The sequence below is a fragment of the Malaclemys terrapin genome, chromosome 1, assembly GCF_027887155.1.
Source record: "Malaclemys terrapin pileata isolate rMalTer1 chromosome 1, rMalTer1.hap1, whole genome shotgun sequence".
In the NCBI taxonomy this organism is placed as follows: Eukaryota; Metazoa; Chordata; order Testudines; family Emydidae; genus Malaclemys; species Malaclemys terrapin.
Window position 1 is genome coordinate 222,148,073 of NC_071505.1, and position 16,733 is coordinate 222,164,805.

The 16,733-nt window shown below is 39.4% G+C and overlaps 1 protein-coding gene across 7 annotated transcripts in view; it reads right to left on the bottom strand.

Moving 5' to 3' along the window:
* The window catches only part of TBL1X (transducin beta like 1 X-linked), a 257,104-nt gene that overhangs the window by 53,455 nt on the left and 186,916 nt on the right, over window positions 1-16,733 (bottom strand). For all 7 annotated transcript variants that reach the window (XM_054008060.1, XM_054008051.1, XM_054008085.1 and 4 more), the window contains one exon: window positions 6,072-6,179. In XM_054008060.1, coding sequence (XP_053864035.1) covers window positions 6,072-6,129 — 58 coding nt within the window. In that variant the 5' untranslated portion in view covers window positions 6,130-6,179. The remainder of the gene's footprint in view (window positions 1-6,071; window positions 6,180-16,733) is intronic.

Consider the following 16,733-nt stretch of genomic DNA (forward strand, 5'->3'; position numbering starts at 1 on the left):
GGTGCAGTTTTCAGAAGTATTTTCTACTGGTTGGGGGAGAAAAATACACACACAGCGCTACACTTGGGAAAAAAGTAATGGAGGAGTGTGGAAGCACTAGAAATCTACTGGGTACCTGGAGGGGAGCAGAGCTTAGCTAAATATTTTTGGGATCTGTGTGACACAGAGCGTAAGCAGACACTGTCCATTCTGGGAAACAGGGGGTACCTATTATACATTACAAAAAAAAACCAAGGATTCCACGAAAAGCTTAAGACAAATATTTGAGGGTCCTATTAATAAATTTGTTTTCTGGTAAAGATAAGTAACATGTAACAACACTATTATGCCACTGATGAACCATCTCACAGATTCAACATTGATAGGACAGCCCATAGAGAAGCACTTTATGCTCTATATTTTTAGATACCCTCCTTTCAAAAAAGAACTGAAATGTCAAAATTTGATTTCCTGGGAAATTTTACAAGTCACAGAAGTTTATTTTTTAATTTTTGGTAAACCTACTATCAAATGCCTGTTATATATTTAAGGCATCTAGTGCATTGGTGGGTTGACACTGTAACTGTAAGGTAGATAAGACCTATATGTTTTTCAGATTTATAAAGGAAGAAATAAATAGCATAGCATCTCTAAGATACAGCCTTTCATATCCATTCACACAGCCAAAGCTATTGTCCAGGTTCTCATAATCTCATATCTCAATTACTGAAACGACCTTTTTTCTGGCCTTGCCCCACTCATTTCTGTTCAGAATGCTGCTGCAGAGATCATTCTCCTAGAACATTGCTTTGACCATGGCTATCCCTTCTCTATAGCTCAAACAAAAGCTACTTGCCTTCACCGCCAAGACCCTACATGGCCTATCTCCACCCTATCTACCATCCCTCAATCACTATCACAACGTCGACTCCCATCTCTGATTGGCCAACGATGCCAGCCTACATCACTGACTTGTTAATTTTCAAGAAAGCATCCCTTTGTGTTTTCTCTCACGCTACCCCTCATGCTTGGAAAGTGCTCCCCATAAACATCCACATAACTAACTCATTACCCTACTTCAAAATCCTCTTTTGCCATGATGCCTACAAAATCCTGATAATGGTTAGATCACTGGTGTGCTCATATTACTGCCAATCATGCTGACCAATATTGTCTCATTGTTTCCTTGTATTCCCCCATCTGTCTAGGTCCATCTATTGTCTCTTCTTTTTATACTAAGATGATAAGCTCTTTGGGGCAAGGACGGTCTTCTGTTCTGTGTTTGTACAGCACTTAACACAATGAGATTATGGTTCTCAGGCTCCTCATCAGTTTGATAATACAAAGTATAAATTATAAACAATAATAATCTACAGAATGGATTCATTTTGCATATATTTGCTAATCCACCAGGTCAAAGGATTGATTGTTGCAACTATGGTTACTACAAATGGGAGGGTTATGGGAAAAAGAAGGAGCTTCAGGATTAATCACCCTACCTGGAATTCCATGGGGTGAGGTAGAGAAGTAGATTAATAGATTTTATGGTCAGACGGGACCCATTATGATCATCTAGTCTAACCTGCTGCATAACACATGCCATAACCCTCACCCAATAATATCTGTACCAAGACCATAACTTCTGTTTGAGCTCTTGCATATCTATTAGAAAGATATCCAGTCTTGATTTAAAGATTTCAAGTGATACAGAATATACCACGTCCCTAGGTAAATTGTTGCAATGGTTAATTACCCTCACTATTAAAAATTTGTACCTTACTTCTAATCTGAATTTCTCTAGCTTCATTATGCCTGTTTCTGCTAGATCAGTAGTTCTCAAACTTTTATATTGGTGACCCCTTTCACATAGCAAGCCTCTGAGTGCGACCCCCCCCTTATAAATTAAAAACACGTTTTTATATATTTAACACCATTATAAATTCTGGAGGCAAAGAGGGGTTTGGGGTGGAGGCTGACAGCTCGCGACCCCCCATGTAATATCCTCCCAACCGCCTGAGGGGTCCTGACCCCCAGTTTGAGAACCCCTGTGCTAGATCAAAGTGCTGTCTATTATCAGAAATCTCTTCCCCATGTAAATATTTGTTGGCAGTGACCACCTTTCTCTTGGATCAAGACTGAGCTTGATCTTAAACTTCTCGTTATTAGGAATGTTTTCCAGATCTCATATTATTTTTGTAGCTCTTTTAAACCTTTTGTAATTTTTCAAAAAAAAAACCAATTTTTAAGTCTGGACATCAGAACAGAACATAATATTCTAGTAATGCCACTAATGCCATACACAGCGGTAATATCCCCTCCCTACTCTTATTTGATTTTCCCCTGCTTATACATCCAATAATTGTGTTCTCTTTCTTAGCTACAGAATCATACTGGGAACTCACATTCCATTAGTGATCTCCCTTGCTCCCTAAATTCTTTTCAGTGTCACTGTATTCCAGAATACAGTCCCCATCTTTGAAGCATGAACACCTACATTCTTTGTTTCAGACATACAACCTAGGATTTTTCTGTATTAAAACTAAAACACCTTTGTTTAAATAAGCCCACCTCACCAAGTGATCCCCATAGGTGTGTAAAACTGACTTGACCACATCCTTATTTACCACTTCACCAATTTTCAGGTCATCTGCAAATTTTATCTTTTCTTCCAGATCACTGATAAAGATCTTGAACAACATTGGTCCAAGAACAGATCCCTGTGGAACCTAACCAGAAACATCCCAATTGCATGAATATTCCGTATGTACAACTACTTTTTAAGCTTTATTTAGTTAATCAGTTTTTAAACTATCTAGAATGGACTACATTGATTTTCTATAGTGCTAATTTTTTATCAGAATCTCATGCGGGAGTAAGTCAAATGCCTTACAGAAGTCAAAATATATTATGTCAACATAGTTACCATTGTCAACCAAATTTATAATCACATCAAAAACTATATTGAGTTTTTTAACAAGACCTGTTGTCCATAAAACCATGCTGACTGGTATTAGTTATGATTCCATGCTTTAATTCTTTACTGATTGTGTCCCTTATCAGCCTTTCCATGAGTTTACCAGTATCAACGTGAGACTAAATGATCCATAGTTACCTGGATCATCCCATTTACCCTTATAAAATACTGGAACAAGATTTACTTTTTTCCATTCCTTTGGAACTTTCCCAGTTATCTAAAATTTGTTAAAATTTAACAATAATGGTTAAGAGAGATCCTCAATCAATTCTTTTAATTCTCTTGGGTACAAGCTTTCCGGTCTAGTAAGGTATTAAGCGAGAGAAAGTAACCTTTGAGGTTTATTGATGAATTTTTCAACTTTAAAAGGCTTGAACTTCCTCCATAATCATGTCATTAGAGTATTTTCATGAGGAAGTGCACAGTACCCACAGGTACCTTTGCCATGACAATGTTTGAATTAACCTCAAGCAACCTGCTGCCTCACAGCTGTGAAATATTTGTAATGATCTAGGAATATTCCTGCTTTGTATGGCTTTGCCTACTTGTCTTGTGCATGTTTCCTTTTGTCATCTCTCCCTACTCACACACATTTTAAGGGCAAAAGCTTAGAATTCTCACAAAAGAACATTAAAAGGAGGGAAAAGGAAAATTGAGCACATTTTCTTTTTAAATTACTCTAATGTTGCTATTTGATTTATATTCTTGATGTTTTGTGAGCTGGGTGGATGCTCACATTCCAATATAAAATATCATAGATGGAAATCTAGAAAATCCCTGGTTTTGCAGAGTCCATCAACTGTAAATGACAACTCAAACTAGATTACAAAAACCCACAGGATATCAAATTTACAATCATTAGAAACTCTTGTTTAGACATTTTTAATTTACTATCTTGTCTTTCTATATTGTTTATGCTAGAAGATGGCACAGCATCTTACAAGCTGAGATTTCTTTATTTGTGTTACAAAAAATACAAGTTTAAAACTCCATAAGGGAAAAGAGCATAAGCATGGCTCAGAAACAGGGCCGGCTCTAGGCACCAGCGCCCCAAGCATATGCTTGGGGTGGCACTTTTCAAGGGGCAGCATTCCAGCCTTTTGGGGCGGCATTCCGGCTTTTTTGTTTTTTGCTTGGGGCGGCAAAAAACCTGGAGCCGGCCCTGCTCAGAAAGTCAATACCAATTGTATAGTACATGTTTCTTAAAAAAACAGATCTGCTGGTACAGGATTACTTATAGTTCTCTTTTACCGTGCAACATTGTACCTGTACACAACTGGATCAGACACTACTACAAGAACTATGCATAGTATCCAGGACCAAATGTGTTTGGTTTGAGTTAGTTTTTCCTTTAAATTATTAGTGCCAACTTCTGTTCTCAACTATATAATTTATATATGGGGTAAATCCAGTGATGTCGGTGGAGTTATTCTGTATTTACTCTAATGCATAATAAAGTTAGGGAAATATAGCTTTCTGTGTCAAATAAAAGTTGCATGTGAAGTAGAAACATAATGTTTTCCCCCTGCAAATGCTAAAAAATACTGGAAAACAGTAGAGGAAAAACATCCAGAAGAGCCTTATTCCACCATCATTTCGATCTTGCCATTCATCGGGAGGTCCATAAAGTTTCCTTTTGAATCATTCCACAGCATCAGTGTGAGTGTTGATGGCGGGCAGGAATGCGAAGACTGCCATCTTTGGTTTTTGCTGTCCCGTAGGGGAAAATTATTGCACAACACCGTGATGTGGAATCATTTACATTCAAAACAATATAACAATGCAAATATACAACAGAAAGTAATTTCAAGGATTCTAAGGTATGGCTGTATCCTACATGCATCCTTTTTAGATGTTCAAAAGCCTTTTAGAGTGAAACCCCAATCAGCTTGCTTTTCAAAATTAAGTTTTAGATCAAATTTTATTTTTCTCAGCCCTTGCTTTCCATCACCAGATCACAGACAGCAGCCATGTCCTGTTCTAATGAGCCAGATGATTAGAGGGGAAACAGGCAGTGAGTGCTGTGCAGATGGGGGAAAGAAAGCCGGTGCTAGCCTCTCAGAGGGCCTATTATGCATAGAACTTCCAATAAGCTTCAATGGACTACACGCTGGGATAACTAGCAGGAGCACCCTGATCTCTCCGAACAGTGATCCAGATTTGAGTTTCCACTCCAAATAGCTACTGAGATTTTGATCCCATCTGCCTATTCTAATGCAGCCAGAAAGTTTTTTCCTAGAGCTGGTTAAAAAAATTTGCTAAAATTTATGGGTTTTTTTAAATTTTGAAATTCAAAAATTTTCAACTAGCTCTAGTTATCTCTAACCAGGTGCAGAGACCAATTCTAGGCCTGTTGGGACAGTGGGTGTCAGTTCCTGGACAATGCACTTGCCCTACACATCAGCAAAGCAGCATTCCTATCAGCTGCTGTTAGCTAGGAAGTGGACGCAGGCTGGGAAAAAGAAAATGGATTCTCTAAAATTAAACATCAATTTGAAAGTATTTTTTAAAAGCACAGATTACAGTTTTACTCTAAAAGACTCTCCTATGTTTGGAAAGAGAGCAGTCAGAAGAGCAGAGGGAAGGGAAGACAAAGAGAATTCCACTTGCACCATTAGATTCACAGTGACATTGATTATACACAAAAATCAGATATTTACACACACAAATAACCATTTAGAAATGTACTTATCTGCAGCCCAATGAAAAGCTTATTTGCAGAAAATCTCACTCCATTTGACAAGTATCTGACTGAAATATTCTTAAGTGGCTAAAAAACCTCAAGGGATTAAGTAATTGCGCTTTGTGCATATGCTGCCAAAAATAACTTTGGCTAGTATGACATAATTCTACTAGACATTTGTTAACATAATGCTACTTATTTTCTTGTTTTGCCTAACTACAATATTTACTTTTGCACCTTTGTATGTCTGCCCTATTATCATGGGAAATGGTTTCAAAGACATGTGGTTTTGTGCAGGGAGTATTTAGCCTGGGTTTTCCATTCTCTAATGCTCAATGCAATTTTGTTGACACAACACAATATAATAAATTGGTTTTCTTCTCTCTCTCTCTCTCCATCTGTGACCCGTGTTCTGATGAAAGACAAGTAATTTACCTGACTCCTGGAGATAGCGATACACCAAGAAATTCACTTCGTCACTGGTTATGCTCATCTTAGCCCCACCTCAATATGATGAGGTTTACAAGAAGTGTGATCCACGCTCTGTTCAAAGGGGGGAAGAAAACAAAAGAGTTTTTGTTCTATTTTGATTTACTATATTATTTGCTACCAGAACTAAGGAACATTATTTAAAGGGACACAGTTAATATTTTAAAGGCTAAAATATTTACATTTATTACAGTTGTGATTCAACCTGTATGCGAGAGTTGCAAAGAGAGCGCTGTAAATGTTGAAAGAACTTTAACTTTACTACAGTTCTCTTGGATACCCCCTTCAGTGTATGAGTACACTCTGATCAGCACTACTGGCAATTACAGTCAATGCATAGTACACCACACCACACCTAATCTTTTCCAGCCCAAACTTTATAATCTGTTTTTCTGCCTAGTGGTTTATCCACGTGAGAAACAGACAGTAACCTCAAAAAATAGCACAATGTTACTCAGAGAACTTAAATAAAATAGCAGTAAAATTACAAGCAACTCCAAAAAAAAAAACAAAAAACAGCAAATGTATATTTATAGGGAATAATGCAGAACACTTTGTGCAGAACAATGTATACACCTCTCTGCATAATAAAAAGCTGTAATGTCTCAAGTATTCGGTGGTTCATAAAGCACAAAAGTCAAGCTTGGATGATTTACTAAAATAACCATAACCTTTAAAAAGAAAGACAGTTTTGCATGACTAGTTTGGGTATACTTTGTGATAAAAAAAAGAAGCCAAATGCTATATATTAAGACGTTATTTTGTATTTGAGGTTCTCTCTCTAAATCTCGATGACAATTTTTTTTGTTCTGGTTTAGTTGGTTCAGAAAATTCACCATAACAGCTTTAAGTACTTTAAGTGAGCCATACAGCTCTGACATCCACGCCGAACACATAACCACTATGTAAAGGTTTGGAAGTAAGAGCATGCTTACACATTATAAATGAAGAATTTTGTAGGAGTCTGGCTGTTTGTTTTAATTTCTCAAATGTCTCTTCTTGGCAGGCAGGATGGTCTTTGTTCACTGAAAACCTCTTCAGTAATTCCTGTTGCCTAGAGTAGCACCTGCTACTGTAGGCAGTGCTGATCAACTACAAGTTTCCCCCACTGACGATCTAAACCAGCAGGTCGTTCATGACTGTAACAGATGTCTTTGCATATTTATGTAAATAGAATTCTTCTGAACTTCATTATGCCTTTTATTCCCCTTCCCTGTTCTATTTCAGTAATGGCTCAGATGCTGTATTTCCACCACAACCAATACCTTGGATATTGGGTTCTATATTACAGGCGTTTGCACCTCGTGCAAAAGAGAAAATACATAGCACATTCTCCTCCTCCTATGATTTTGTGATTAAAGCACGGATCTGGGATTCGGGACATCTAGGTTCAATTTCCGTTATGCTACAGTCTCCCTATGTGTCCCTGGGAAAGTCACTTGGTCTCCCTGTACCTCAAGTTCTTCATCTATGAAGTAGGGGTAAAACTTCCCTATCCACAGCAATGTTGAGAGAATAAATTCATTACTATATGCGAGGAGGGTGGATACTAAGGTGATGGATATCATAGCAGACAGATAAATCTACCTTTGTGAACTACAGAATTTTGCATTTAATGGCAAAAATGCATATTAAGAGATCGTTTTTTTATAAATCCCTATAAAGAGCCTACTTAAAAAAGGAAACCTTTAAATACAACTTTACTACTGTCTACTAGAGTAAATAGTATTTGAATAATTCTGAATAATTCACCAAGCATCCCTTTTGTATAATACACTCAAAACAATCAAAGCCCCCAAAGACATTAGTGATGCCTGTTAAAGCCATTTTTATCTCCATCTATTTGATTACATTTAAACATATATTCCTATCACAACTGTTCATTCCTACAGCAGTGATAACAAGAGTGTAAGAAACTGACAGCGCTTGTTTAAAAAAAACCCACCAACCCTTTTTTTAGTATCTTAAAAATAGCACTTTCATTTCCTTGGTGGTAGGAAAGATGGTAAAGTTAAAACCTCTTACAAAAATTCAGTTTCAGTGATGACGTACATTGTGCTGCTGTGAGCATTATTAATAATATCTCAAGAAATTACAAGTGCTGCTCCTGGGATACATCTTATTAGGTTGAGTTATTAATATCATAATCTTTCCTCATACAGAGGTTCTTTTTTTTCCCCCCAGACAACACCTTTGTTAAATGAATTAAAAGCCAGAGGAAATCAGTCTGACGGCAAAATAAATAGTTTGGCAACTACAGAGAAAGCCTCCATAGCAGCTACCTTTCTCCCTTTTGTATTAGAATTCCAAACACACTAAGGAGCTGGATTTATAATGCATTTTCCCTGAAGTCAATGAACAGGAATTACTTTGACATATGTGTCAGATCATATCTTTATACACATTGTTACCATCCCATAAATAACCAGATGATCCCTGCTCATGCATTTAAGTTCCCCCCTCCTGCAGATGCCAATGCAGCAATAAGATACACAACCACGGGGCTCCATCCATCTGAAATGATCCAGAGATCTTGGCTCTGCCCCAGAGTAATCTATTCATTAGAAATTCAGCTGAGCCATGAAAGACTATACTAAATTTCATTAACCCTGCCTTCTGACTTCCCCCATCCCCACCCAAAAATACCCCAAACCTGATATCAGACTATGAAAAAGACAGTCGGGAGGAGAGGAACATAATTGTCTCTTGTGTAGCTCTAAGTCTGATTTGGGAACAAAGAAACAAAACAAAACAAAAATCCCTCCCGCACAATAAAACTCAGTCCATCTCTAAAATTCTGAGAAAACCTCCAATTGAAAGCTGGGGTGGAGTGGGGTGTGTGTGTAGTAACCAAATGTTCTCCCCTCATTAGTGGTGATCAATATTGTCTAGATTAATACTCCTTCTCTCTCCTTTTTTTAAGTAGTGCTCAGAGACAACATTAAAGTGCTTATGGGGCTGTTTCACATTTAAACTAAAGTGGAAACATTTGAGTTCGCTGGAACATAATTAAGTTCACAATACACAACAACAGGCAGACGGTCAAAACACATCCAAGCTCTTTTTTACCTGAAACACCTTTTCTCATAACCAGTTACATGTTATGGAGGGTCTGATTAGCTTCAACTATACATAGAAAAAAATGAGTCCCGATCCTGCACATATGCATGCGTGGGCTTAAAGTTAAGCATGTGAGTAGCACCAATAAAGTCAACGGGACTAGTCATATACTTAAAATTAACCCACAGTACTGTTGACCCCAAGCGTTTAAGAATGAGGAGTGTGTTTATAAAATCAGGAACTTACCTTGCATTATCCACAGGCATTTAACTACCTTCAGTTATTTAAATTATAAAACTTGAAAGGGTGGTTATCACTTTTTTTCTTTTAAAGTGAGAGTTGGGGTAAATAAAATACCAGGTTTGGGCCTTTTCTTTTCTTTTCCGCTCTGTTTTTTTAATCCTTAATTTGTATTTTACTCTTTTGTGGGATGCTGGAGGGCTGCACTCTTGCTCAGGGATATGACCAGGAAGCTCCAGGGGGCAGCAGAGGCTGCCTGAAGAGAGGATTTGGGATTTGCCTCTAGAAGCAGAGTCAGCAGCCTGTTAAGGGGAATGAATGTAGGAGAAGCTAATCCTCCCTCCCCTTCAAAATATCCACGGTGATATTCACCTACATTGCCTCAAGCAGAAGAGAGATGAGCCAGCAGGTGAGGAAGACTCACTAATACGGCCCCCTTCTATTTCCTTTCCCCTCCCTGCTGGTGGCTAATCAGAGAGCCAAAGGGCAGTAGACAAGCTGGGCTGGCACTTGCATGACTCATTGATGGAGTATGGCAGCTCCAGGGTGCTTTGAATGCAAGCTGAACACGGGGTCTTCCTTCTCACTCCACACCCCTCTGTCTCTCATTAAGTGAGGTTATACTATTCATCTAGTCACCTAGTAGAGTTGGTTGGGAAATGGCATTTTTCTGCATGAAAACTTTTAGTGACAACATATTTTTTCATTTTCTAAATCTTCCAAGGAAGATTTCAGATTTTCCACACAAATCTGAATGCAAAAGAATTTCAGCCAAACATCAAAATACTTGGAAACACTGCCTTAAGTGCCTTATGGAGTTGAAGTTCAGGTGCATCCTGCTCCCATTCTCCTCTATAGGCTAGGTTCCCTGGTCAAGCTACACCTCCCATGATGCACCACTGCCAGCAACACCTATGATGCTCCTCATCTCCTCTCTTGGAGGAGGGGAGGAAGTGCATCATGGGAAACAGTCTGGCCAGAAAGCCCATCCAATAGAAGAGAACAGGATCTGAAAAAAATAAAAATAAAATAAAACTCTGAGGCATCATATTCTAATAAAAATATTTTGGTTTTCTGGTGTTTGGCTTTTTCGATGAAAAACAACATTTCCTATGGAAAGCAGCCACTTTCCATGAAAAAATTAGTCAACCTCCCGCATTTTCTGTTGAAAAATAGTTTCAGCAGAAAATTTTCAACCAGCCCTAGTATCTGTTTCTAGGCTCTGTAACCAGAGTGTCTAAACACAATAGTCATTGATTAAGAATCAGTATCTTCCTCACCGAGAGGACAGCAATTGTTTTGTCCCGTACGCTGCGTTTTTGCTCCTTGTCTGTCTTTCATTCCAGATTTCTTCTCTTGAATTGGAAGCCTTATCCTGTTCCACTCCCAGGATGCCAGAAGCTTTGGAGGGCAGGTAGTCTCGCTTTTTCATCTCCCTTTTGCCTTGTAAGCTGCTGCTGATTCAGGCAGATATAATTTAAGCCACCTTTTCTTTTTAAGTAGCTTCTGATAATAGACCAAGTCTGCTGAGGACCAGGGGTCAAATTGGGAGAAGAAAAAAGAATGGTGATGTACTCTTTCCAAGCTACACTCAGGTGAGTTGCCAAAATGAGGTACCTTTCATAGTAAATTGTTTATAATATAGACCATGGATGCTCTCTGAACTCCACTGAGCTCCCTCCCTTTACGAGCCTGAAATATGCCCATGGCCTCTGCTGAACTTCTTGGACTTGGTTTCTTCTTGACTGGGAAAAAGGAATAATTGGTGGCATCTCCTATGTGCCACCCACTTGTGGCACTAAAATGAGATGTCATTCACAGTAAATTTTGGAGTTCTCTGACTCTCCCTTCTTTTTTTTCCTCTGTGAGGAATTAAACAGAAAACTACACTGATACTTAAATCATGGTCATTGGCCATGTAAGTTAACGTCTCAGTGATATGAACGAAGGAGGTCAAACCTGTCAGAGCTATTGTTCCAGGCTCTCTATTGGTTACACTCAGTTCCTATTTTTGAGGCTTTCTTCACAACCATATCACCTAGCAACTTCTTGGTTTTTGTTTTAAAATCAAAAGTTGAGTTTCTGGAGAACAAGAGAAGAGCTTCAAATAAGTGCTGCTGTGGCATACCCTTATGTACTGGCTCAGTCAGGGTCCTCTGAGTGACATTTATAGCAGCTCAGCAGGGGCCTAGACCTCCAAGACAAAAGGCATGGGGCTTTCAGGGATCCCAAATAGCCCAACATTAGGACTAGCTTTTTAAAAACCCCAGGAATTATATTTACCTGAGTCTTCTGTTTTTTGTTTTGTTTTTTAAATGAGGGTGAACAAAAATAAATGAATAAAAATCCAGCTAGTAAGATTGAACTTACGTTCATAAAATTCTCACTGCTACCCACAATCACACATTTTCATAACTGGAAGCAACAACCATGTCTATAATCTATACAATTATTCCTGAAAATCCCTGATGTAAACAAGGAATGGTCCAGCTCTGATACTGACATGTTGAAGTGTATCTTGTCCAATTAGTCACTGAATCTGAATCTTGAAGGAAAAGGAAGTGGAGGGAATGGGAGTGGGAATTAAATATTTAATGAAAATAAACCTCTACTTTGCCTTGAAGAGCTCATTCCTGGTGGTAGGAATTAATGGGTCAGATCCTACAATCAAATTTGTGTGGGCAGACCACTACACTCATGCAAAGTCCCAGCAACTACAAGGGGACTCCCTGTGGGACTAAGGATCCATCCATACATATCTGAATGCAGGAGTAGAGTCATAGCACTCTGAAATATTGATAATGACATGCTTTGGAGCAGACTAATCTCTGATATGCAAGACACATTCACTGCATACCTTTAAAAGTCTCTGCAACTGTACAAGGTCCCTATTAGAACCAGGCGGGAAAGGATTTTCCATTTTCAGAAATTTGTGTGAGATTTTTGAAACATTTTCCTGTCTCAAATCAGGGTGAAAAGTCAAAAATCTCAAAAAAAAAATTGTGAACTGAAAGTAATAAAAAAACATTGATTTGAGTCAATTGAACTGTTTTGGTTTGATCATTTCAAGGTGTTTCATTTCCAATAAACTTGTAACTTTTAAAATATTTTAAAATATAAATTAATGTAAAATTCAAAATAAAATGTTGTTTCAAACTGAAAAAAGTGAACTTTTCATTTTGAAAATGTCAAAATGGGATGTTTTGACCCTTTATTTTCCCTCCAAATTTTTGGAAACAGGAAATTCATCAAAATTGACCCTTTCCTGCAAAAAAGTTTCCATTTCAGCAAATCAGCATTTTTCAATAGAAAAATGTTTAATTGAAAAATGCCCGGCCAGCTTTAGTCTTATATTAAAAGAGGCAAAGTTGTGCACCACCAAGATTAAAGCCCATCTCTATATTTAGGATGTTACTGATGTATACCGTTCCCCCCACCCCATTTTTACACTTAAAACCTATTAGTTTGCTTGGTTTATTTTTCAGTCCTCAGCTGGTTTTCTTAATGATATCAGCCTCCAGCATTGCAGTTCTGAGAGCTCAAGTGGATCTTTTCCAGCTCCCTCTGCTCTAAAGTGAAAAGGGTTTTTGCTGTATTGATCTTTCCTTCTTGGCACTTTGCTAAGAAAAAAAAAACACCCTTCTTAATTAGTGCAATTGTGTTGTATTTCTTTCATGACCTACTTTGAAAAGAGGCAATTTCAATTAGTTTTTTTTTTAAATAAACAAAAATAATTTAATGTTTACATGCATACATTATATGAAGAGCTGTAGGAAACCAAGATAAAAGAAGGCTGATGGTAGCTCTAGGGCTCAGAGCTGAAATTAGTATCTGAAAATAAGGAGTACGGATCAGAGGCATTAAGAATTGACTATACTAATGGATTTGAGTTGAGAACAGAGATATTGGGTGAAATCCTGGCACCACTGACTGGAAAAACTCCCATTTGACTTCAGCGAAGCCAGGATTTCACTCCTTATATGCACACAAAGGGCTAGATTCACATCAGCCACTGGAATTGTGCCCCTGGCCAAGCTCTGTGCCTGGATACACGCGCTCCATGGGCCACACAGGGAATCAGTCTTCGCCTCCCCAAGCCCACCGACTGGCTCGCAAGGCTGGGCGAGCTCGGAGGCGGGCCCAGAGGGATAAGGGGCAGTGGCTGCAGGGGGCCAGGGGCAGCTTGGCACTCCATCCCAGGGAGCACAGTAGGGTCACAGGACGGTGGCTCGGGCACCTCCTGCTAACTTGCAGTGGCTCATTAAACCCACCAGACGAGTTGGCTGCAGCACAATGGGCTGGGAGCGCCGCTGCTTGGCTTGGGGTTTTAATTCCTCTCCACTGCATGTGATCCCCTCCCCCCGCCCAGTCCCGGCAGCTCTGGCTGGGCTGGGCCGGAGAAGAGGCGCCTCTCCCCGCCTGCACGGCCCTTGATAACCTACTGCGCGGCTTAGAGGGAACTTAGCTTTGGACAAGTATCAGAGGGGTAGCCGTGTTAGTCTGAATCTGTAAAAAGCAACAGAGGGTCCTGTGGCACCTTTGAGACTAACAGAAGTACTGGGAGCATAAGCTTTCGTGGGTAAGAACCTCACTTCTTCAGATGCAAGTGAAGAAGTGCATCTGAAGAAGTGAGGTTCTTACCCACGAAAGCTTATGCTCCCAGTACTTCTGTTAGTCTCAAAGGTGCCACAGGACCCTCTGTTGCTTTTAGCTTTGGACAAGTGCACAGCAGCCTCACTCAAGGTGTCTGGACGCCTAAACTCCAGAGTGATGCATGAACCAGGGAAAGATAGGCGTTCCTCTGTCTATTTTAGTTCAGGGACAATATACCCTGAGTGTACAAGTAAATATTTAACTTTTATGTAAATTTTTTCATCCATATTGAAAAAGAACATATACCATTTAGGATTCAACTGCAAAAATTCCAATAGAAGCATGTTCCGTGTGGTTTTTAGCATAACATACTCAGAGCTTGCCTACCGGATCAAGCCCCTATACAAAACAGCCAGAGAAGGACCTCCCTCATAACTTCGAGCCCAGTGACTAGGATACTCATTGGCAACGAGTGAGACCCTTGATTCAAGTCCCCACTTTACCTGAGTGAGGGGGTAGGCGGGGGAAAAGGATTTGAGCAGGGAAAAGGATCTGTCGCCTCTCTGGTGAGTGACCTAACCACTAGGCTATTCTGATGTGGTGCTCCCTCAGTTTATCTTGTTGAAGCTGTTTCCTTGTGAATAAATAATAAAAGAATCATGGGTCCAGAGAGAACACACATGAGAATGACGCTGTAGCCTGTTGGTTAGAGCAGTCTACTGGGGAGACCCAGGATCTAGTCCCCCTTCTCCAGTGCCTTTTGTATTTTACATTATTTTTCCACAGTGTGATTGGATGTTTTTTAAAGTATTTTATTAATTATTATTATATTTTAAATTTATTATTATTATTATTACACCATGGTAAAAAAAATTTCTTCATTCTCCCATAACTCAAAAATAACTGAAAGGATTGAGTTCTAAGTTAAAAATAAAATTAAAAAAACCAACCAAAGAAAAATAAAACCTTCAGGCAAACAACAAACATGGAAAATTTCAGTCCCCAAAATAAATATTTTGAAAAACGTGGAACGTGTGAAAGCACTAGTTTATAATGGAAACTATTTAAATATGGCAGACGCCATTTGATACCTACTATTTTCATAGAGATTAGGTATGAACATAAATAGATAAAGAGCTCTGTCTTCAAATATAACATTAGAAACATTTAGAGGGGAAGAAAGCATTTGCTTATTTCATCAGAAGTAGATAAAAGCTGCCTATTATTTGTTATAATGGATAATGCTAAGGGATTATCAATTTTAACTGCCGCAAGGATAATCAGCGCACAGAATAGGTGCCTATCAATGTAATAACATCAAACATAAATATATGAATCAAGATATATTACTACTGTTAAGCATTTCTAGCCTTCATTATTAATTCCATGTACTGGAGATGATCAGATCACACTTCTACTGGTTTTACATGACTTCACTAGCATCACTCCTGATCTCACATTGGTGTGAGATCAAAATTCAGCCCAGTGACAGGTTCGTACTCAGTTAGGCCCAGCCCACTTATTTATCTGTCCTTGTCAAGGCAAGCAAGTCCCTGCTTGCCATTCTACTATTCCTAAGAACTGCTTCTGAGGAGACTGTATGGGTGAAATAAGAAGATTTATTTTCTATTTCTCTTCAAGTCAGGAAAACAGATAATTCCCTTCCAAAAGGGGTCTCAGTAGAATCTTCTAAGTAGTTACTGATCAGATACAGAATTTTGTTAATTAAGTTATATTTTCCATATGCAAATAGCTAAACATTTTCATACAATAACTTGGTCCAATGTACCCCTTTATATGGATTTTGCTTCAGACAGAAGAATGTGTGCACTGAATACATATTTGTCCCTTTGAAATGTTCTTGGTTCTTTGAAAATCCAGACTGTTAAGTAAACTGGTTTCTTTTATCCATTTGTTAATCATGTTCTGATTTTCTCTAAGTATTTAAATAAAAAAAGATAATTCCCTCCAGGGCCGGCTCTGGCTTTTTTGCTGCCCCAGGCAAAGAAGCCTCCAGCCGCCCGCCCCCCAGAGCGCCGGGGGGAGGGCGGTGAGCCCCGTCTGGGGCTCCGCTCTCCCCGGCGGCCGGGGGGAGGGCAGCCGGAGCCCTGGGAGGAGGGCGGAGTGCCCGGCCGGGGCTCCGCTCTCCCCGGCCGGGGCTCTGCTCTCCCCGGCGGCCGGAGCCGGAGCACCGCACCGTGCTGCCCCACTCCAGGTGCCGCCCCAAGCACAAGTTTGGTGGGCTGGTGCCTGGAGCCGGCCCTGATTCCCTCACAAAAACCACCATCAAAGTAGAGCTGAGATTGAGACTGTATTACCCCTCTAGTGCTAAAGTTGGTAAACAAAACAGAAAACACCCCACACTTCAACTTCACAAACTGATGAATTTTACAGTTAAGCGGGTGAAATCCTGGCTCCCCTGAAGTCCGTGAAAGTTTTACTGTTGACTTCAGGGGAGCCAGGATTTCACTCAGAGTTCCAACATCACACATAACTTTACCTTTGTATCCCACCCTCCAGCTGGGACCCTCACCAGATGTTAAACACAAGTTAAGTCTGATCTTTTAAGTGTATTCATTCCAATAGCATGACCTTTAGTTTTACGATACTAACACCCACATCCATGCTCCACTCATATATTGGGCTAGTGGGGTGTGGGGGTGTAGAGAAGTTCTCTGTAAGTTTAGACTTTTTGGCTAATAGTAGGGTGGTAAG